The sequence below is a fragment of the Dothidotthia symphoricarpi genome (assembly GCF_010015815.1).
Source record: "Dothidotthia symphoricarpi CBS 119687 unplaced genomic scaffold P153scaffold_5, whole genome shotgun sequence".
NCBI classification, from domain to species: domain Eukaryota; kingdom Fungi; phylum Ascomycota; class Dothideomycetes; order Pleosporales; family Dothidotthiaceae; genus Dothidotthia; species Dothidotthia symphoricarpi.
Genome location: NW_022985012.1, coordinates 134615 through 155110, shown reverse-complemented (window position 1 = coordinate 155110; position 20496 = coordinate 134615). Strand labels below are relative to the sequence as shown.

General features: G+C 53.5%; 10 protein-coding genes across 10 annotated transcripts; 6 read left to right on the top strand and 4 right to left on the bottom strand.

The window, feature by feature from the left end:
- Nucleotides 1-826: 826 nt before the first annotated feature.
- P153DRAFT_334149 (Sec2p-domain-containing protein) lies at nucleotides 827-3674 on the top strand. The gene is made up of 3 exons (XM_033665595.1): nucleotides 827-1276; nucleotides 1377-1944; nucleotides 1998-3674. Exons 1-3 carry the CDS (start codon nucleotides 1263-1265, stop codon nucleotides 3450-3452), a joined length of 2037 nt encoding a protein of 678 aa, XP_033526270.1. The 5' UTR covers nucleotides 827-1262; the 3' UTR covers nucleotides 3453-3674.
- Nucleotides 3675-4088: 414 nt separating this feature from the next.
- On the bottom strand, nucleotides 4089-5893 carry P153DRAFT_364361 (uncharacterized protein). The gene has a single exon (XM_033667581.1). The coding sequence runs from the start codon at nucleotides 5666-5668 to the stop codon at nucleotides 4184-4186; it is 1485 nt and encodes a 494-aa protein (XP_033526269.1). The 5' UTR covers nucleotides 5669-5893; the 3' UTR covers nucleotides 4089-4183.
- Nucleotides 5894-6011: 118 nt separating this feature from the next.
- Nucleotides 6012-7253, top strand: P153DRAFT_364360 (uncharacterized protein). The gene has a single exon (XM_033667580.1). It carries the CDS (start codon nucleotides 6054-6056, stop codon nucleotides 6966-6968), a length of 915 nt encoding a protein of 304 aa, XP_033526268.1. The 5' UTR covers nucleotides 6012-6053; the 3' UTR covers nucleotides 6969-7253.
- A 222-nt stretch (nucleotides 7254-7475) lies between these two features.
- Nucleotides 7476-9294, bottom strand: P153DRAFT_180501 (uncharacterized protein). Its single transcript, XM_033662368.1, has one exon. It carries the CDS (start codon nucleotides 8859-8861, stop codon nucleotides 7560-7562), a length of 1302 nt encoding a protein of 433 aa, XP_033526267.1. The 5' UTR covers nucleotides 8862-9294; the 3' UTR covers nucleotides 7476-7559.
- Nucleotides 9295-10284: 990 nt separating this feature from the next.
- Nucleotides 10285-11152, bottom strand: P153DRAFT_394067 (epsilon subunit of F1F0-ATP synthase N-terminal domain-containing protein). The gene is made up of 5 exons (XM_033671289.1): nucleotides 11007-11152; nucleotides 10896-10918; nucleotides 10609-10828; nucleotides 10466-10555; nucleotides 10285-10418 (listed from the first exon to the last, which is right to left on the bottom strand). Exons 1-5 carry the CDS (start codon nucleotides 11136-11138, stop codon nucleotides 10386-10388), a joined length of 498 nt encoding a protein of 165 aa, XP_033526266.1. The 5' UTR covers nucleotides 11139-11152; the 3' UTR covers nucleotides 10285-10385.
- A 292-nt stretch (nucleotides 11153-11444) lies between these two features.
- P153DRAFT_364358 (mitotic spindle biogenesis protein-like protein Spc19) lies at nucleotides 11445-12296 on the bottom strand. Its single transcript, XM_033667579.1, has 2 exons — nucleotides 12093-12296; nucleotides 11445-12034 (listed from the first exon to the last, which is right to left on the bottom strand). Exons 1-2 carry the CDS (start codon nucleotides 12222-12224, stop codon nucleotides 11642-11644), a joined length of 525 nt encoding a protein of 174 aa, XP_033526265.1. The 5' UTR covers nucleotides 12225-12296; the 3' UTR covers nucleotides 11445-11641.
- Nucleotides 12297-12468: 172 nt separating this feature from the next.
- Nucleotides 12469-12910, top strand: P153DRAFT_285095 (uncharacterized protein; the record flags this gene model as incomplete). The annotated part of the gene is made up of 4 exons (XM_033663373.1): nucleotides 12469-12505; nucleotides 12579-12608; nucleotides 12736-12786; nucleotides 12849-12910. The coding sequence occupies 4 exons, from the start codon at nucleotides 12469-12471 to the stop codon at nucleotides 12908-12910; spliced, it is 180 nt and encodes a 59-aa protein (XP_033526264.1).
- Nucleotides 12911-14383: 1473 nt separating this feature from the next.
- On the top strand, nucleotides 14384-15182 carry P153DRAFT_180375 (uncharacterized protein). Its single transcript, XM_033662366.1, has one exon. It carries the CDS (start codon nucleotides 14536-14538, stop codon nucleotides 14941-14943), a length of 408 nt encoding a protein of 135 aa, XP_033526263.1. The 5' UTR covers nucleotides 14384-14535; the 3' UTR covers nucleotides 14944-15182.
- On the top strand, nucleotides 15056-16291 carry P153DRAFT_373735 (kinase-like protein; the record flags this gene model as incomplete). Its single annotated transcript, XM_033669474.1, has 4 exons — nucleotides 15056-15067; nucleotides 15140-15212; nucleotides 15260-15748; nucleotides 15801-16291. The coding sequence occupies 4 exons, from the start codon at nucleotides 15056-15058 to the stop codon at nucleotides 16289-16291; spliced, it is 1065 nt and encodes a 354-aa protein (XP_033526262.1).
- A 1083-nt stretch (nucleotides 16292-17374) lies between these two features.
- Nucleotides 17375-20043, top strand: P153DRAFT_429122 (uncharacterized protein). Its single transcript, XM_033672754.1, has one exon. The coding sequence runs from the start codon at nucleotides 17416-17418 to the stop codon at nucleotides 19825-19827; it is 2412 nt and encodes an 803-aa protein (XP_033526261.1). The 5' UTR covers nucleotides 17375-17415; the 3' UTR covers nucleotides 19828-20043.
- The last annotated feature ends 453 nt before the right edge of the window (nucleotides 20044-20496 follow it).

Here is a 20496-nt window from a genome sequence, read left to right as displayed (position 1 = left end):
AGTGGGCTCGGAGTGGGCTTGCAAGGCGGTTTCCAACTTTTGTTGCTCGCAGATGGGTATTCTCCATGGTAGTTTCTGGTGAGGACGGATCGGGTGATACTCGATAGTGTTTGTCATTTCTTTACTTTGTCGCGTTCAACGAGCACTACTTTGGGGTCGGAATACGATGTAAGCTTATAGGAAAGAATTTTTCTCGAGCGGAGTGAGCGTCGTGTTGGTACCTCGTTTCTCCTTCAACTAGCTTACCTTGCACGGATGAAAACTTGAATGCGGAAACTTTTTCTTTGCAAATTGATGGGTCTTGGGGCGAACCTTGGGGTAGCTTGCTGCAGCTTGTTTCTTGACGAATGATGTGTGACTCTGACCAACATGTCCCAGATTAGGTATGTAAATTATAGTGCAGGCAGGACATGCTGGCCGTGCTAATCGATTTAGGATGGTAGTGAATACGTGGGATCCCTGTACCGTTATCTTTGATCACTGGGGTCACTATTCCTGGTTAGGTGTGAGGAAGGATGTGGTGCAGGGTGGGTATTGGACAGGAAAAGAAACGGACATAACGCCAGAAACAGATGCGTTCTTCGTGTAACAGTTAGCAAGTCTTGTCCAATATCGGAATTTATATTGGCCAATAGTTGCTTTGTTTCTTTTGCGGGACTTGACTGGAAGATCGACGTTGAGCTTCAAGGTGTTGTCAGGATGCAGAGAATCGCAACGAAGAATGGGGCTGAGCGTCGAGACGCGCGTGCAGACTAGACGATGAAATGATGCGGACTCGGGCTCCCCAAACTCACGGTCTAGCTGTGGCGGTTCAGAGAGTGATCATGCAGAGGTGCAGGTCATGTGTTGAGGCTCAAGCATCGTTGCTCGGCCGCGCTATCGATCAAGGCGCAAGCGCCCGGGCATCTATCGGTTCCTGCCTGCCTCGTCAGGTATTCCCCGATGAGAGTCGTCGTCTCCCACTTCTACGTCGCTCCTTCCGTCTCAAAGTGCTCCTGCCAGCGTGTAATTCGGTTGCGCATTGCGTTCCCATCGTGCCCTTATCTTTTGGGTTGCGCAAATGCCGTCGTCGCCGTAAACGCTCCAACAGTCGCGGCGTTACCTACGGTCCCCAGCGGTCATCCCGGTTCAACCGACTGTCGTCACTCCTTTGTCTTCCGCCCCGACGAACCTTCTCCTGTCGCCTCACGTTTTTATATACCCTGGGCCGTGTAATGTCCTTTGGCCGGTAGCCAAATATCACACCAGAACCTTGGTGCAAAATGGCCGAGTTCGCGTACGTCACTCCCCAGAAGCGGCAGGCGCCACGCCCGGCGATAGCTCCTAGCCGCCGCTCCTGCTCCAACACACATAACTAACGCGCATCCGCCCTGTAGATTTATCCACCCTTCCTGGGTGCAACACGGCAACGGCACCATGACCCCCTCCCGTCTACGCTCCTTGACCCCGCTGCCCATGAAGAAGGAAATCAGCCGCTCAATATCTGTACCACAGCTGCAAAGAGCTGCCCAGACACAGTCGGAGAGCGATGGCATGAACACCATTCCTGACCCCCGGTCCGCGACGCCTCAGCCAACCATTTCGCGACGCGACTCCACAGACTCGCATCCGGATCTCAGCCAAGAAGTGGCCACGCTGAGTACCAAGCTCATCAATGCCATCAACCACCAGACAATGCTCGACGACTCGTTGCAGCAGACCAGACACGAGCTGGACGCGGCTAGGGAGAAGCTGGCGATGCTGGAGGCACAGGTCAAGCAGCACGAGAACAAGGTTGCAAAGGGCCTGCTGGTGGAGAGTGTTGTCTACAATAAGATGGAGAAACAGCTCTCGAGTGAACTGCACGAGGAACGCAGACGCAGAACAGAGGCAGAAAAGGCAAAGCGGAAGACGGATAGCGAGGTCGAAGCTCTGACTGCTGCCCTCTTCGAGGAAGCCAATGTGGTGAGTAGCCTGGAAGTTTTGTTGGTGTGAGTGCTGCTGACGGGTGGTTGTAGATGGTAGCTAGCGCGCGCAAAGAGACAGAAGCCTCCGACAAGCGTACTGAGCAGCTCAGGCAGCAACTTGGCGATGCGGGAGTGCTACAACATTCCCTCCAGGAGCAACTCCAGGATCTGAAGGGCGTCGTAGAGAAGATGAGTTCCAACAGCGACGACAACGAAAGCAACACGTTTGGCACCACCACCGCACCTTCCACCCCAGGAGCAACAGCCGCAGACAAGATGAGCAAGCTATTCGAGGCCATCAATCTTACACCCAACACCCCTGGAACCGACGAAATCAGCCCCGATCACCCTCTGCATTTTTCACACCTTATCCACCCTGTACTCCGATCTGATCTTACGGCTTTCAAGGAGTTCCAAGACATGCTGAAGACTAGTGACCGCTCGTCCGCCCCGACAAGTCGCGCATCTAGTGGCAACTACGGCAGTCTCAGTGTGCTTGGTCTTGGGTCGCTAGCAAACGTTTCGACCAGCTCTCTTCCGTCCTCGATCAAGTCTCAAGCTGGCAACAATTCTCCACGTGAATCAGTAGGCGGGGCTGGGATGCCCAACCTCAAAGACGACAAGTTCTACAAGCGTGCTCTGATAGAGGACATTGAGCCAACGCTTCGTCTGGATATCGCGCCTGGTCTTTCCTGGATGGCTCGTCGTACTGTTCTCAGCAGCATCACAGCTGGGTCATTGGTCGTAGAGCCCAATCCAGCACAATCGTCGAAGTGGCGCACACCTGTCTTCCCTTGTTCTCTCTGCGGAGAAACCAGACAAGGTGATGAATATGCGAGGAAATTCCGATTCAAGCCCGCCGACACGGAGGAATCACAACGATACCCGCTCTGTGACTGGTGTTTAGGCAGAGTCAGGGCGACGTGCGATTACATTGGGTTTCTGAGGATGGTTGCCGCAGGGCATTGGAGGGCAGAAACGGACGAAGAGCAGAAGACTGCATGGGAAGAGAGTGTGCGACTTCGTGAACGCATGTTCTGGACTCGAGTCGGTGGGGGCGTCGTCCCAGCTTTCGTCCCGCTGAGAGACAGTCCTCGGAGTCCGATATTCGCGGCCAAAGAGGGTGCGAGAACCAGCGAGGAAAGCCAAATATCCAACACATCCGGGTCGCAAATTGCTGCGGACGGCACAGTCGCGACACGGAGCAGCGACGACGATCCATTCCAGACCAAGGACGGTGATCTGCCAAAACGCATCTCCATCGGCAACACCATCATCTCTGCAGACGTAAAAGAGTTTCTGACGCGCGACGAAGAGAAGAAGATTGAAGAACAAGCCGAAGCCCAACTCCAGAGCGAAGTCCAGAAGTCGCTACTGGCGGCGCCAGTGCCCGCGCAGGACAGACCGCAAGCACAGCGTCAGAGGAGTGCCTCGAACCCGCCGCTGCTGCAGTCGAGGAAGAAGGACGACCGACTGAGTCTAACGATTCCAGGCGCTTTTGAATGAAACGCATGAATGGGTCAACTTGGAACGCTGGAACTTGGAACCGACTTACTCTACCCCACGCGCTTCGACCTTGTGCAAAATCTATTCTTCATACATGCTTACGCCTTGAGGACGGGAACTGCTATCACGACGTCTTGTATTTTTTTTTACCCTTACACACATTTATCTCTATACTCTTCCCATTGGAGGGGTGGGGAAAGAGACGGGCTTTCTTCTTTTTACTGGTTCTTGTTCTTCCTTCTTGCTTGTTTCGTTTGTCAGTGCGGGGTCAAATACCAGGAGTAATGGATCGATCGAGGGATGGTGGTGGCGTTCTTTTTATATATCATGGCGCGAGGTATCGCTTTGCGTCTTGTTTGTTTACTTTGTTGGTTGGCTGGCTGGTCGTGTTGAGAAAGGGGGTGGATGGAGAGTGAGAGTGAGAGTGAGAGGGAGGAGGAGAAAAGGAAGAGGACAGAATATCAATTAGTACTAGTGCATGGATGAAAGGATGGATGGATTACATGTATGAAAGAGAACGAGGGATATCTATATAGTTAATTATTCGCTATTACGCATTGCCTACCTGTACATGTTTAAAATTGTGCATGTGGACAGGGGATATCATAGTGGGCAGTCGACCATTGTGTATGTATGAGTGAATATCAGCATTTGCATGATGATCAGAAATCGAAGATTTGTTCCCGTTTTTTGCAAGGTTTGAAAGAGAATCGAGAAAACACATATTTGCACTACAACTTCCCCCTCTCCTTCTCCTTCTCATTCCCCTCCCCCGCAACAGCAACACCACTCTTAACCCTAATCCCGCCATCCCTCCTCTCCCTGCTCTCGTCAACAAACGGCACACCCTCACCCATCTCCATCTGAATCATATTCTTCTTCCCCTTGACCAGATTCAACAGCATATAGTTCATCAAACACCGCACACCCAACTCCTCCCCTTTACTCACAATCCAGCCATTGATATAGTCGACCTCCGTCTGCCTCCCCGCCCTCACATCAGCAAGCATACTACTCACATTCCCGCTCGTCTTCTGCGCAACGCCCACGACGATAGTCTCAAGACGCCCAGGGTCGAAGCGGTGCTCGACGTTGGGGATGTAGTGCAGGTCTGGCAGGGAGCGGATGACGAGGGAGATTTCTGCGAGCAGGAGGCGCATGCAGCGGGTGAGTGCGTAGTTGTACAGGATGGCGCCGTTGCGGGCGTCGAGTAGCACGGTCAGCGGGTTGACGATGCAGTTTACGGCTAGCTTCTCGAGCTGCAGTTGGAGCAGGTCGGGGGGCGAGAAGGCGGCGGCGGAGAGGACGGGGGTGCGCAGTAGGGTGCGCAGGAGGTAGCGTTGGTTGGGCGTCCAGGCGAAGGTTGCTGGTTTGGGGGGCGGGAGGTCGGGGTCTGTGGGTTGTGTGGACGGGGGTTTGGGGGGTTGTTTGCGTTGTGGTGAGAATTTCTGGGTTGGTTCGTAGGGTGCGTCTGGCTTGCGGTCGCGCTCGTGGGGGAGGATGCCGAGGGAGATTGTGCCGAAGCCGGCGTGGACGGTGGTGAATGGGCCTGAGGAGGCGGAGTGCATGCCGTGCGAGTTGATGCCCAGCATGTAGTGTGGTCGAGTGGCAGGATCGGGGAAGATTTCTCGGTTTACTTCTTCCACGGTGCCCATGCCGTTCTGCAGGAAGAGGACGACAGAGTCCTTGTGCAGTCTGTGCTTCACGGCAGACAGGCCCTGTAGGACGTATGGGGCCTTGGTGCACACAATCAGCGAACTGATGGACTCGGTCGACTCTCCTTCGAGCGATTTGCTCTGAGGCGCAGACAGGCTCTCCGTTGTGCCCGACAGTCCCACTTCCTTCCCATGGTAGCGTATGCGCGGTATGGCAATCTCGGCGCTGTACCCGTCGCGTATCTCCGTGTCGCCGTCGGTGACCAGAGACAGTCTCTGCGGCGACTCATTCCACTCACTCAACTTGGCCCAGTTGGAGAAGAGCAGCGTGACGGGAGGCGGGTTCGGGATGCCCCGCAGCGCATGGGCGATGAAGCTCCCCACATTGCCCACGCCCATGATGTGTATGCGGCGGTTGAGGACGGGGTTCGTGCGGTAGAAGTCGGTTGCTCTGGATGAGAGGGGCGGCCCGTCCATGGCGTCTTTGCTGTCGACTGTGAGTCTTGATTGCGCCCACGGGCACTCAGACGTACGGGTCTGGACTGCCAAGCGTCTGCGCATCCTCCTCCTTCTTCCAGCTCGTCACGAAGCCGCGAGTCTGGTAGTGAGCCACCCGGCCGGCGCCTGTGTTACCGGAGCTGCATCGCAGGCGTGTGTGTGGTATCCGAGGCCGAAGCCTGGGGAGGAAGTGTGAGAGGGAAGAGAAAGACAGCTTGAAAGAGGGTGCGTGTTACATGTATGTAGAATGCGACCGCGCCAGCAACAGCAGAGTAGTCGGAGTGTGTGGTTGGGGTTGTGAGTGGTACTGACGCCGTCATTCTCGTGGGAGCTTCCACGCGGAGAATCCTCGGCCCGCAACTTTTTGTACAAGTCCATGAACATCTCTTCCCTACCTCAACACCACGCGCAACCCCAATTGTCCCTGCACAATTCACACACGACAGCCATGGACCCGCAAACCGACCTCCCGGACCTCGTCGAGGACCTCGAAGTCAACATCGACGAGCTGACCAGCACTCTCGCGCCTATCCTCGACACGCCTCTCCACACAACCGCGTCGTCGCTTCCCCTCCTCGACAAAGCAAAACTCTACGTGCTCGCCGCCTACTCCATCGAATCGCTCCTCTTCTCCACACTGCAAGCCTCCGGCGCAAACGCAAAGGAACACGCTTTGTTCCCCGAGCTCGCGCGCCTGAAAAAGTACTTTGCGAAGATCAAGGAAGTCGAGGAGCGCGCACCTGGTGGAGCCTGGGAAAAGAGAGCGCGTGTGGATACCGGTGCTGCGGCGAGATTCATCAAGCATGGGCTAGCAGGAAATGACAGATACGACGCGGAGAGGAAGGAGCGCATGGCAAGGGAGAAGAAGAGGGCGCAGGAAAAGGCCAAGTTAGTCAACAAGAAGTTTGACGAGGAGAAAGAGGAGGTGACACCCAAGAAGAGGGGCGTCGATGAGCTAGACGAAGAGATACCGGAGGCCGACGACGACGCAGACGCAGACACAACAGCGCCTGCGAACAAGAGGACGCGCGTGTCAGCCTCAGACTCTATGGATAGCACCTCCGCCCCCACACCAGCTACACAGACCAAGGAGCGGAAACAGCGCGGCAAGGGCAAAAAGACAAAACAATCCCCCGAGACCTCGAGCGCAGACACAGACGACACCACCACCCAAGCCCCAGACAACAAGAAGAAAAGGAAACAGCGTAGCAAACCCGCAAAAGCCGCGCACAACGCCGAAACCGACCAAGTCACCCTCTCATCACGAGCCCCCAAGACGCGCAGCGAGACGTTCAGCGCCCTTGTCGAGGGCAAAACGAGGGGTTCTGCAGCCAAGGGTAAAGCCAAAGGAAAAGGCAAATGAACAAGGCATGGTGTGGACGAGATAGGAGAGTAGGATACAAGTAATCGCAAGGGACATGGTCGTCACATCGTCAGTAGGGGGACAAATCGACAGTTCTACGACGAGGCCAGGCCGTTCGTTCGATCATTACTATTTGGGGGTGCGAGAAATTGGAACATCACAGCAGAGCAGAGTAGAGTAGAGCACGTGTGTAGCTCGTCATGCATGCATCCACAACTATTGGAAATAGCTTAGATAGAGAACCCTCGTGAACGCAGGAGAAGCAGAGCCGCATGAATGATACCCTTTTTTTCACTACTATCATTACACTTTGACCGCTGTTGCTCGCTCTTACTTCACCTTCCAACCTGCGGAGTAAGCGTAGACTTCCTCAAGGACACATGCGTTGTTCGCCTGGTTGGAATCGGCACGTATCAGGCTTATATTCCGGCTTCTGAATGAATATACCCTGAATTAACCGCTCGAACACAACCGCCTCAAAGCCGAAAGTACACTTCACCAGAACACCACATCACAAGCACACTTCCAATAGCTCAGGTAGATATCTATGCATTCACTAGAACAATACATCCCCAGCAGCCTCCCTCTCCGTCAACGATCCCCCACCCCACAATCTCCAAAACCCTGCTCCAACAAGAAGAAACCGGCATGCGAAGGAGTATCTTCAACTGGCGCATTGAGAAACCTGACATCGTCCTTTGCGGTGGGTCGTCTATCAAGGTCCACGCCAAGATCATCTGCTGCGGAGTTGACAAGGCCGATTAGATCTGGAATCGTCCTCACAGCTTCTCGTAGGCTGAATCGGGAGTCATTCATGTTGGGTCCGAGGTGCCCGGTTGGACCGACATTGAGCTTTTCTGCTGCTTTGGGTGGGATGTATGGAGATGGTGGTGTGCATTCGTAGACCTGTGGCTGATAACTGTGTTGATGGACGGGTTGATGTGGTTGGCAGACTGGCCGTGATGTAGTTTCATGACTACGGGGATTTGGATGTGTCGTGTGGCGAGGATGTGTACATGTGTCACCTACCTGATAACGCTGGGCGATGTCTTCAGACAATCTTCGAAGCTGTGAAAGACCTGGCTGGGTATGCTTGATGTTATCGATGACGCCTTGCAATGTGGTTGTATGCTCTTCGAGGATAGCATCGATGATGTGAGCAAGATCATCGGCGAAGACATCTCCACATTTGTCAGTGGGTATGCACTCCGAGTGACGACGGCGACGCCCGAAGTCAGGACCAGAACCGTGCTCAGTCTTGCTTGTAGCAGACGAGCCGGATTTCAATGAGTCGCTAGCTATCCGTCTTCGGATCTGGTGACGCTTGCGCAGTTCTGATTCCGATGCCGTTGCCCTGGCCGAGCACTGACGACAGATCTTCTTCGCGGCATCTTCTCCAACTTCGCCTTTACCTGTGTACGAGAAATGACCGCAAGAACGCCTGAGCCAGCTTTCTGGATCCTGGAGCCGTTTATTCACCCTAGAGATACCTTGGACTTTTGTACGTGCGCCGGGGTAGCCGAAGTCCTGCGTCTTGCGCCGTCCATATGCACCACGCGAGTCCACATGGTCTGGCACCTCAACATCATGATAACCGTCTTCAATTCTAGGATCTATCGAGAAAACAGGTATTGAGAGAGTGTTGCGTCGAGAACTAGGTCTAGAGCTAGTCCCGTCAAAGGTAACGCCTGCTGGGGCAATAGGTTCGATGCTCTTACAGATACTAATGGGTACCCCAGCGTTGTCGAGTGTATTCGAAGGGTTGGAAGACATCCGTTTCGACGGACGATTGGCGTAATCATCTGATGCCGGAGGGAGGAACACGGTGAGATCCGCGATGCCACAATCACCTCGAGGCAGGTTCTTTACCTTCACCGAGAGCTCTTCGAACATCGCGACTAGATCTCGTACGTCGAATCTTCTGGTGAACTTTGGGATTGTCCGACTCTGCAGTTTTTTCGGATTTAGCAGCTGAAGTTGGCCTGCCAGTGGGGCGACGTCTCACAGATTGTCTAGTTGTTTGGGGCTGACCAAATCGTCGTGATTTCTCAATAACTGTGAGTGCTGCATTTGAGACTGCACTTAACTTCGACCCGTCGTCTACAGCGCGCCGTTCGTATCCAAGAGGCTGGACATCTTGAGGTGTAAGGGTGAGGGCTTCTGCTGATCTTTGTCGGCTAATTGTTCTCTGATGGCTGGCAGACACGTTAGGTTCAGGTTGTCGATCATGTGTAATGGACGACTCCTGGGGAGGGGTTTCTTTCCCCACGACAAAATTTGGGGCAGTTGACTCTGCTTCTGGTCGCATGGACAGATGCGAAGGTTTGGGTTGTGTATTTACCTCTGTTGGGGGTAATGGCAGAACAGGGTCTGAATCGTTTTGTTCCATTATACGTGCATCTGTGGGACCAGATATGCGTTTAAGACGACCACCTTCATCTTGGGACCGGCGACGTGATAGTGTAAGCGACTGCTGGCTTTGTGATCCGTTCTTTGATGAGGCACCTTTAGCGATGGCAGCTGCTCCTGCAGGCGGAAAAGGAGGAGCTGATCGGTTTTGGGAGGCTTTAGTTTCGAAGAAGTCCTTTGTAGCTTGTACTGAGGACGATTTTGCTGGCTGTCTCGGTAGTAGCGATGGCGGCTGAGGATTTGGCACAGTAACTGTTCGCTCGGGCTCACCTGATGGCGAAGGGGGTTTGAATTGGAATGAACCCGGAGTGCGTGGTTGGCCTTCGATGTTAGCGCCAACCTGAGAGGGTGATTCTGCTGTTGTCGGTCCACGGTAAGGGTGCTCAACCTTTTCCAAAATCTGGCCATAGGGGTTTTTCCCTTGGAGATATGCAGGCGATTTACGTGGAGCGGAAGATGGTTGGGGCTCGCTAGACTGTTCGGGGAGGGACAAACTTGGCAGCTGAGTAGACTTTCGGCGAGCTGAGATCGACTGTGGATGCTTTGGCTCACTGCCACCTCGTGATGCTGCTGCTGAGGCCTCATACTGAGCCTGTCTTGTGCGTATCGATGGTTGCTGAGTCTGCTCCCGGGTTCCCGCGTTGGCGGAACGGGACGCAGAACTGGACGTGGGCTGGTCGAAGCCTGGTCGCATAGGGTGCTACGTGGATGTTGGTGTATGATAATGCGTGGCTCGAAGTAAGGACTAATCAGGACGGGGAGGCAAATAAGACGAATAAGTACAAATAATAGGGTTGAGGGGAGTATGGGTGTAATAGGATTGCCGACGGATTGAAGTGCACTCAATCCTGGTGATAGAAGACGGGAGAGGAGGAGAAGAGAGAATGATCGAAATATGTGAGTTTTTGGCTAGTTGGAATGGCACCTGCTATCTTTTGCACATGGAAAGCACACGGGGTGCTCTGCACCTGATATTATACATACCACACATGCCATCTATTTACACATTTACTTCAATGCCGCCTGCAGGCTCTCGAGGACCTAGTTGTTGTTAGAGCGGTTTTCATAGTGACGAGCACTCCTCTTACCTCGAGTTCAATCTTGGCCTCGGCGACGTCTGCCTCGCTGCCGCTTCCGCTGGCAATCTTCTGGGCCTCAGCGATCTGGTTCCTGACAGCCTGTTCCCACATCAGCCTTTGTCCTTCTTTCAAACAGTCATACACAATCGTACCTCGGCGCTGAAGTCCTCAATCGGGTAACCCTCGACAGCGTTGATGCTGAGGACGGAGCCCGGCTGCACGGTAGCGAATCCACCAGACAGGAAGAACTGCTTGCTGCCACCCTGCTCCTCAATGATCTCGATCAGACCGGGCTTCAATTGCTCGATTGAAGGGACGTGGCCGGCCAAGACACCCATATCACCGGTTTCCGCGGCGAGGTTGACCTGGACGCTGCAGAGCCTCATGTCAGTGTTTGCGCGGTTGGTTTGCGGTGTCGGTCGACTAGCGGGAGACATACACATCCTGGGACTTATACATCGACTGCACAGCTTCCCGTCAGCCTCACATTCTCAAATCATATTCCAATTTCCCCCAGATCGATATCGGCGCAAGTGCTGGCAATGCGTACCTGATGCGGAAGAACTAGGGAGAGCTTGATCTTGTCCGAGGCGACCTCGGCGTAGCCTCTTCGCTGGAGAGGGCGGGCGATGGCGGCGGGCCTTGCGCGGACGGCGGCGCGGGCAATACGGAGGGCACTCATGATGGATGGAGGGGTGGTGACGATGCAATTGCTAGACTGCCGGGGCGCTGTCGTGAATCTGCGAACCCGAAGTTCTGAGCGCTTGGCATTTCCAGCCGAAGACCCGCCATTTGGTCAGCTAGCGCGATATCCAACATGTAAAGTGAAGTGGAAATCCAAAGAGCTGGCAACATGTAGAGAGATTATTGCTCTAGTTGTTGATTGAGCACATCCATAGGCTCTATTTAATAGCAAATAACCACAGCATGGAGAGGAGATGCTTTGTAAGAGGTGTAAGAACAGCATCACAATGATTCACTAGTAAACAACGGGTTCAAGGAGGTGTAGAGTCCAAAACCATCTGCTTTTAGAAAAACATGATGCTCGATGATCCATTCGCCAAAGGGTATCTTAAATGCAAAGCGCCGACGTTCGAATCGCCTAGGTAATGCAACCCGTCTAATACATGCCACACTCCGTGTCTTGTTCCATGTCCTACCATACTCATACCATCGTCCTAGTGTTCAATCATCGTAAAACTGCTGCGGCGCCGCCATGCTCATCCTCAGCTGCCTCTCCCTCTGCTTGGCCTGCATCTCCAGCGTCTCTACTGCATAACTCAACCTGCCCTTCCTGGACATCAACTGCTTGTACTTCAACTCCTGCTGCGCACTGATACTTTTCCCGCTCTTCTGGGCATTCCTACTACTCGGTCTGGATGCCGATGCGCCCACGCTGTCGCGTCCTAGTCGACCGTCGTTCAAGTCGCATTTCGCCAGAAGTGATTGCTCGCGGCGCTCCAGTTTATCGAGGTGGTTTTCTACGCGCTTGAGGAGGTTGTCGACTTCAGGTCGGATCTCGGAGAGGAGTGCGGATTGGGCGGTTTGAAGGTCGGATTCAGAGATGAGTTCGAAGTGCTGGGCTTGTCAAACGTATGTTCTATATGAGCGAAGAACATCGTAGGAAATAGCTTACTCTGGTTGTCTGAAGCACTTTGGAGAGTCTTGGGAAGTCGTTCACACCCTCGTCTAGTATGTGTATGGATGAATCCAGCAGTTGCATGCTGTTGCGCAACGAGGCCACGCAGCCCTCCAGTGGCGAGCCCATACTTGCGACAATACTGCACGGCCTTGAACTAGGGCCACGTTCTCAAAACCGTTCAAGTCAACCGGAGATGGTTGTTGTGGGGTAGTTCACTCCCACTTGGACTGTTTACATGTCGGATCTACCTTTCGCCGATGCTTGGCGCTCAACTTCTCGGAGCCGTGCGCCTGAAGACAACCCTCCCCATCAACCCTCATCGTCAACTGCAATCGCAACTCAAGCAATTGCCCCTCCATCGCACACGAATATGTCTTGGCTCGGCAGGAAGTTCCCGGCGCCCGTCGGTACGTGGCTTGGAACCGCTGAGAAAGCGACGCTGGATGCGAAGAAGAGATTGCTAACGGAAACCCAACACAGCCAAGCCCATGTGGCCCTTCTACGTCTCCGGTACGTTGGAAAGTCCGGTCGGGAGGGGGAAAAGACCATAAAAAGCAATAGAAGGAATTGGGTGACATTGGAGCATACGGGACATATGAGCGAAACGTGGGAGAATCGCATTGACAGGAATCTTTAGGTCTCGTCATCCTTTACGGTGTCAACTCCGCCGCGAACCTGATGGGTGGAGGTGAGAATCCCCATCTCTAAGCTTACTTAGCTCCGAAGATTTCACGAACTGACCCCGCCCAGCCGAGGAGTACAAGAACGACCCGCGCAACCCGGCTGTGAAGAACCAGGCACCAAACCACTAAATTCGATATCGCCTGATATGGAGTGCGGCATTGGGTTATGAACATCACGAAAGGCAATGTACAGTAGCCGTATAGAAGAAATGCTGGGAGGTCTCAACCGGGATGGATGTCTAGAACTGGGCAAAAATCAAGCTTGATCTACGGACAATTGCATCTCCGTTCATCCAAAAAATTGTCCAACTTGATATTTTGGACGAGTTTGAAGAAACAACTAGTACTCTGAACTCGAGTTTACTTTTACAGGACTCGCAGTTCTCGGACCATCACCTGAGAAACAACACCTACAGCCGGAACTCGACTATCCATCGTATACTTGCTTTTAGGTGGCGAAATGCGACGGGATATAGTTCGCTTACAGGACAACATTGGGAATGGCAAACGTCATGTGTTTGTCCACATCGAATTCGGCGCGTCTATGCACAGCTACGCTACGAATTGACTGTTACGACCCAACGATTTCTAGATTTCGTACTGGAACAGATAGCTGGGATCTGCTAGACAAGCTGCATAATCTGGGGAGGGCCAAAGTCGGCGGCTTGACTGTGGTTGGCAAATATCACTCACTGGATTTATATAAGCGTGCATCAAATGCAAGGTCTGGCAAGATAGCCATGAGGGCGCTGAACTCAACCTTGACTGCGCTCGTTAGCCGGAAAGCATGTAGTCGTGCACACCACAAAAAACACCAACATCACTTGGCTTTCTGTGTGTTGTCTGGAGGTTCAAAACGCCGCCGACCACGTGTACATGGACGGCTCGTTGGATGTACTTTACAGATCCTGCCGTCTGCATGTGTATGAACTGCCCATCCATGTACTATTATGTCAAATCACTGTGGCGAGACCAGAGAATACGAGGGTGATTGACGACCTCGTGACAGCTGTCTCACGGTGCAATCAGCAACCGACATGACGCTAGTACTGGCAGCTTGATCAGGTGTGGGTATATTCACTCGATAAACAAAACTCAAAAGGCAGGTAGTTGATCGCTCAGAACCTGACCGTTTGCCTCATACTGCTATTGAAGCTGCGGATACAGACATCTGCGTGTGCCAGTCCGATGAAACGACGATCTGAAATGTAGAGTTTCTGGAACATCGGCTCCGAAGAAGTGCAGTTTGCAGCATGCATCTGGGCTGGTAGAACAGAGATAAGTCGCATGTCAGGAACCTTGTTTGGGCTGGCAAAGGAACGCATAAAGGGGCAAGATTGGTGCAGTTACAAAAGGCCTCGGCCTGATGCAGCCTGTTTCGACGGCAGTTGAAACACTGGGGCCGTATTGAGGTTACAATCTGCGGTTGAAAAGGGACGCGAGAGAACAATGCGCGCAACTTGTGTGCGGACCGCAGTTTCTTGGAACGACCAGAAACACGGTTTGCAGTCGTGGTACCGTGGAACCCTGCTGAGGTAAGGCCACTCGCCGCCGGTTGGTACCTTCACGACGAACAATGACACACCAGCCGTGCCGCGTTGACAGCTTGGGCGGATACATGCATGTGGCCTCTCAGAATAGCAGCAGATTGTGGCCTGTACTTGAGGGAGAAACAACAGTACACCGCTGCAGTGAAAGAGCTTCCTTAGCGCGCCAAGAATCGAAGAAGCCCAGCGTGCAGTTACAACCCATCGATGCCTCTTTGCTCTCCTTCCCACCCCCTCCCCAGCACCACCACTGTTGCGTGCTTTGTCTTTGAGGCTTCTTGCTGTCTTCTAGCGTGCAGCCGCCTTCTTGCACCTTCTGATCGCCGGGAGCAAACGTTTCTCCGAGCTCGCAGCCCACACAAAGCCTTGCAGTGCCGCTATCCGTCGGGCTCACTGAAGCACGCCCTGCCTGTGAGTAGTCGGTCCCGCCTGCCCTTCACCTCGCCTACCCTATTTATCCCCCACGACCACGTCTCCAGACGCCTGCTCTCCTCTTCACCTCTGCGTCAACTCGCTTCACCTCCTTTGTCTGCGGCTTTCGGCTGCACGCTCCGCTTACACACCGCCTTATTGGCAAAAAGCCTCATACTGACCGACACTACCGAAGCAGGCTGAACCTCGCCCATAACAACAACACCACCACCACCTCTGCGTCCCCACCGACGCTTCGACCACTCCACCACATCGACTGCAGGCCAGCCTCCTCAAGGCTGAACCCTCAGCAAGCATGACGACAATGGTATGCCTCGACCCCGCTCACCGTCATCACACACGGGCACGATAACGCGAGCTGTGAGGCTAACTATAGCAGGATCTCCGTGTCGGCAACAAGTACAGAATCGGCCGCAAGATTGGTAGCGGCTCTTTCGGTGACATCTACCTTGGTGCGTGCCATCTTCTCTCCGCTCTCGCTATTGCTGACATGGTATAGGTACCAACATCATCTCGGGTGAGGAGATCGCCATCAAGCTTGAGAGCGTCAAGGCCAAGCACCCCCAGCTCGAATATGAGGCTCGTGTTTACAAGTCCCTTGCCGGCGGTGTCGGTATCCCGTTCGTGCGTTGGTTCGGAACCGAGTGCGACTACAACGCCATGGTCCTGGACCTGCTCGGCCCCAGTTTGGAGGATCTCTTCAACTTCTGCAACCGCAAGTTCTCGCTGAAGACCGTCCTGCTTCTCGCCGATCAGCTCATCTCCCGCATCGAGTACATCCATGCCAAGTCGTTCATCCACCGCGATATCAAGCCAGACAACTTCCTCATGGGTATTGGCAAGCGCGGCAACCAGGTCAATGTGATTGATTTCGGTCTGGCCAAGAAGTACCGTGACCCGAAGACGCACTTCCACATTCCTTACAGAGAGAACAAGAACTTGACTGGTACCGCTCGCTACGCCAGCATCAACACTCACTTGGGTGTCGGTACGTCACTAGCCCTCTAACTTACCACTGCGATATAAGCTAATTCTCGCAGAACAATCCCGTCGTGACGACATGGAGTCCCTCGGATACGTCATGCTCTACTTCTGCCGCGGCTCCCTTCCCTGGCAGGGTCTCAAGGCGGCCACCAAGAAGCAGAAGTATGACCGCATCATGGAGAAGAAGATGACTACTCCCACTGAGGTGCTCTGCCGTGGCTTCCCCAACGAGTTCGCCATCTACCTGAACTACACCCGCTCCCTGCGCTTCGACGATAAGCCGGACTACTCATACCTTCGCAAGATCTTCCGCGATCTCTTTGTCCGCGAGGGTTTCCAGTACGACTATGTGTTCGACTGGACCGTTTACAAGTACCAGAAGAACGCTCAGGCTATTGCTCAGGCCGCCAACCAGGGTCAGGGAGAGGATGATGACAAGAACGGCCGTGGACGTCACGTCACTACCACTGCCGCTGCCAATGCTGGCACTGCGGCTGGCACCAAGCGCGGACCGGTCAATGCGCGCCAGGAGGGCACCGGAATGTGAGTTCGACAAATCTGATCCTCGTAAGGACCCCTCCCTCTGCGTTTGGTGTTCGACCACGCTTGGCGCGGGGGATGCCATAGATAGATTTTACTAACCTGTTTTCTTTGTTCAGGCAGCTTCGTTCGGCCAATAAGCGCGGCGGGGATCAGTATGCATCCGGTGGCTACTGATTCTTGACGAGACTTTCGACTCGTCATCTCAAATCTCTTATGGAAACCGCTTCGTCAGACTCGGTTCCGCACATCGAATGGGAAATGCGGCACTGCCGTCCTTTGCAACGTTTTGGACGGCGGTCACTCCTACTCGATCGATCAGCTCACGGGATTCATTCGTCGACTACCTAGTACTGGACCTTGCACGACTCTTTGGTATCGTGCTCATACTATGGCCTCGGGTTCTCGGCGTCTGTCCTCTATTGGAAGCTCGTCTCCACATCGTATCTCCAAGTTGTTTCAGCGATCTTACATGCGAACGTCATCTCCTGAGCTTGACAGCTCGTTAGTAGACCGCGACATACCTTGGATTTGGAGCACAGCTTTCTTGGACAGCCTTCCTAGATGATCACTGGTCTTTGTTTGGTTTTACAGCTCTCCTCTCGTATTAATCATCCCTTGCCCTTTTGTTTTTTCGCCTTTTCCTACACGAATAATTTCGCGCGTTTCACACCCTTCGGACATGTCTGTCAGCTTGTGGGGAGGTCAAGATCATCACGGGGACGAACATATCTAAATTGCCAATGTAATGAGTTCAAGCTGAGATGAAGCTGGCAGACTAGAAGGGGACTATTGGTAGGCGGCTAGTATCTGGTGCGTGGACTTCTTGTGGGAAGGCCGCTTCCGGGGGAGTGGAAGAAAGATCTAGCCTGCTACTGGTACGCGTGGAATTGGCGTGGGGGACTGGCGATGGTGGCTTGCTTTGCTTTAGAAATACACGTTTCCTTTGACCGAAATTCTTTGTGTGTCCGTCGTGATACTCTTACAACATGCTGTGACAACGCCTGATGTTTGATTGGTTGTTTACTAAGCCTGGATCGGCCTAGTTGGTCTCTATGGTAAAGATGCGGCGAACTTTCTCCTCCGCATCTCGAGAACAATTCGGTCTTCCGCTAGTCAAAGCGCGCGAACATGCTCAAGACGAGGAGCCTACAGTCTGCCTGTTTATCATGTCGGTTGAATCTTGCCCTCTCGCGGGCACGTAATGCACGATTACAATCTCTGGCGCAGTCTGTACCTCGATATTTGCGTACGACCGCCCCAAATCCTTCTATGCAACGAAGAGGAATTTTTACTACAACCGCGAGAAGGCAACTAGGACAGGAACCAACGACTGCCTCACCCGAGATATCAGCAGCGCCTGTCGATCGATTACATGTCGAAGTCAATGTGCGTAACGCGAGACAGAGATTCGGCGATGTACTACCAAGGGAACACCTGAGCGCGGAGGAATATGTTGTATATGAGAGGCTTTATGGGACACCAGTATTTGTGGAAAATATTGAGGACCTGCAGGAGCTGGAAGTTGAGGAGGAGGAGGTTATCGAGCAGGAACAGCCCGATGGATCGACGGTTCTGCTGAGAAGAGGGGAAGACGGCGAGTTTGAAGAGATCGAAGTCTTCGACGAGCCCGAGGCGGTCCAAGAGAGTGAAGATGTCGAAGAGGGCAGGCAGTCGATGACTCCAGAAGAGTGGGAGGAATACAGAGACCGGAAGGCGCAAACGTACCACGAGGAGGTCTACGAGCAGAGTCTGATACAACAGGAGGAGGCAGAAGCGTGGGACGATATGGAAGATGCACAAGAGGACGACGATTTCATGCGCGCACATCCTCTGACCGTCGCAGGTCGCTTCAGGCCCTCGCCCTCGACCATCTACCTTCCGAAAGAGGCACTCGTCGACCCCACCACGCTCCTCCTTACCCGCGCAAACTACAAGCATCTCGCTGAATCCACAAACCGCATCTTTGGGGGTCCCGGGCTTCCACTATCTGCAAGCACTCTTCCCGCACGTCTGGGCAAGGAACAGAAGGCTATTCCTCTAGACCCGTCACAGGGCGATATGGGCAACATCGAGTCGGACGCATACATGGCTGCCGTGCAGCCAGGCACATATGCGAGCGTGATGAGCGCCATGGTCGAGGTTCGGCGACGTTTGGGAACACCGTGGATTGAGCGCCTTCTGCAGAAGAAGAACGGTGGCATGATATTGGACGCAGGATCTGGCGGCGTCGGTGTGCTCGCCTGGCATGAGATGTTGCAGGCAGAGTGGCAGCGGATGCACGAAGAATCGGGCAATACCTCACAAGAAGCAACACCGTTGGGTAAAGCGACCGTCTTGACTGCCTCGGACACGTTAAGACATCGTGCGAGTCGTTTGCTCGAGAACACAACATTTATCCCTCGACTTCCAGAGATGGTGACACCGGCAGACGAAGCTAGTTCACAACAGCCACGAAAAGTGTACGATCTCGTTATCGCACCACATACGCTGTGGTCTCTGAGGCAACCATACCTTCGCAAAGAACAAGTAGAAAAACTCTGGTCCCTCCTCAACCCTAAAGGTGGCGTCCTCATCCTAATCGAGAAAGGCCTGCCACGAGGCTTCGAAGTCATAGCCGGAGCCCGTGAGCATCTCCTCGACAAACATATTTCATCTCCGCATTCTAGAACCATCGAAACGCCTCTCGAACAGCAAGTTTCAAAGCCGGATCAAGACACTAGATTCACAGAGAAGGAAACGGGCATGATTATTGCTCCTTGTACAAATCACAAACCATGCCCTATGTACCAGACCCCAGGTGTCAGCCAGGGGAGAAAGGATTTCTGCTTCTTCAGCCAACGCTATATCCGTCCCCCTTACCTCCAACGTATCCTCAACGCCAAAGACAAGAACCACGAGGACGTGCAATTCAGCTACCTCGCTGTCCAACGCGGGCGTGATCAACGCCTGCCCGAGCACGACCTCGTCGGCAAAGGCGTCACGCAATCCGAAGACACAACCGCCGCCGCCTTCTCCGGGCATGAATGGAAACTCATCTCCGACCCCGACGCAGCCGCAGACGCCGACGCCGAAGCCGAGCTAACCTCAACCGAGGACATCAACCCCCTCCAACTCCCCCGCCTCATCCTCCCCGCGCTAAAACGCCGCGGCCATATCATCCTCGACGTCTGCACCCCCGCCGGCACCCTCGAGCGCTGGACCGTGCCCCGCTCCTTCAGCAAGCAAGCCTTCCGCGACGCGCGCAAAGCCCGCTGGGGCGACCTGTGGGCCCTCGGCGCAAAGACGCGTATCCCGCGGAACGTGCGTCTTGGACGGCCGACGGACGAGTTCGACAAGAAAGGCAGGAAGGTCAAGAAGGCCAAGAAGGTTGTTGTTGAGGTGGGCGTTGGTGAGGAGGACGGCCAGGCTGTAGAGGAGAGTGTTGGGACAAGGATGGTTCGCGGCGATCGCGATGGGCGGTATAGTATGGATAGGAAGATTCGTGGGAGCGGGGGGAGGAAGGGGAGGAGGAAGAATTCTCCGTTATTGGATGGGTTGTGAGTGTTTGGAGTGGGGAGGTTGGTGTATGATATCATGTGTGTGTGTATGAATAGGCTAGTGCTGGGAAGCCTTGATGACTTACGGTCTGATGTAATTGTATGAATAGTCGCACTCCCCTTGCTCAATAGACTGGGAAAGTGTTTGGTGTTCACTTTCAACACCGGAGAAACAGCAAGTCATAGTCTAGATGTACTATGATGATTTATTAGAGTATCTACATTGTCTCAATGTACACTTCTCGCTTGCAAACTCGGCTCACTAAGAAAGTAAATCTGTCAAAAGACTTGACTTCATAGTAGAGTGTCAGACGGCGACTTAACAATGACAGACTCGACGTGGTAGCCGTCACATCATGAGAGTACGCCATCGAATTACCCAGAAATACTAATCAGGTTCATACTAAAACTGCCTCCACCAGCATAATTTCTCGTAACTGCGATCGTTACTTCATAACTATTCACGACTTGAGAAAGTGAGACATCCCCACTCTCAGTTGGCCAAGTGTATGAAAGTATTTTGTAAACTGGTCTGTCTAACAGGGTTACATGGATATTGTTACAGAGGACATCATTTCCCTGACTAGATAATAAACTGATCAATCGGACTTTTTGTCCAAGTTTGTCGTTGAGGCGCCTATGTTGATACGGCGATACTCTGGAGATGTGCGAA

Coding starts and splice junctions, on each gene's coding strand:
- P153DRAFT_394067 (XM_033671289.1), bottom strand. CDS start 11,138: ATGAGTGCCCTCCGTATTGCCCGCGCCGCCGTCCGCGCAAGGCCCGCC. Junction 10,829..10,895: donor ATGTATAAGTCCCAGGATGT/GTATGTCTCCCG, acceptor GAGGCTCTGCAG/CGTCCAGGTCAACCTCGCCG. Junction 10,419..10,465: donor AGGCCAAGATTGAACTCGAG/GTAAGAGGAGTG, acceptor AACAACAACTAG/GTCCTCGAGAGCCTGCAGGC.
- P153DRAFT_364361 (XM_033667581.1), bottom strand. CDS start 5,668: ATGCGCAGACGCTTGGCAGTCCAGACCCGTACGTCTGAGTGCCCGTGG.
- P153DRAFT_180501 (XM_033662368.1), bottom strand. CDS start 8,861: ATGTTCGAAGAGCTCTCGGTGAAGGTAAAGAACCTGCCTCGAGGTGAT.
- P153DRAFT_364360 (XM_033667580.1), top strand. CDS start 6,054: ATGGACCCGCAAACCGACCTCCCGGACCTCGTCGAGGACCTCGAAGTC.
- P153DRAFT_364358 (XM_033667579.1), bottom strand. CDS start 12,224: ATGGGCTCGCCACTGGAGGGCTGCGTGGCCTCGTTGCGCAACAGCATG. Junction 12,035..12,092: donor AAGTGCTTCAGACAACCAGA/GTAAGCTATTTC, acceptor TGACAAGCCCAG/CACTTCGAACTCATCTCTGA.
- P153DRAFT_180375 (XM_033662366.1), top strand. CDS start 14,536: ATGCCTCTTTGCTCTCCTTCCCACCCCCTCCCCAGCACCACCACTGTT.
- P153DRAFT_429122 (XM_033672754.1), top strand. CDS start 17,416: ATGCTCAAGACGAGGAGCCTACAGTCTGCCTGTTTATCATGTCGGTTG.
- P153DRAFT_334149 (XM_033665595.1), top strand. Junction 1,945..1,997: donor TCTTCGAGGAAGCCAATGTG/GTGAGTAGCCTG, acceptor GGGTGGTTGTAG/ATGGTAGCTAGCGCGCGCAA.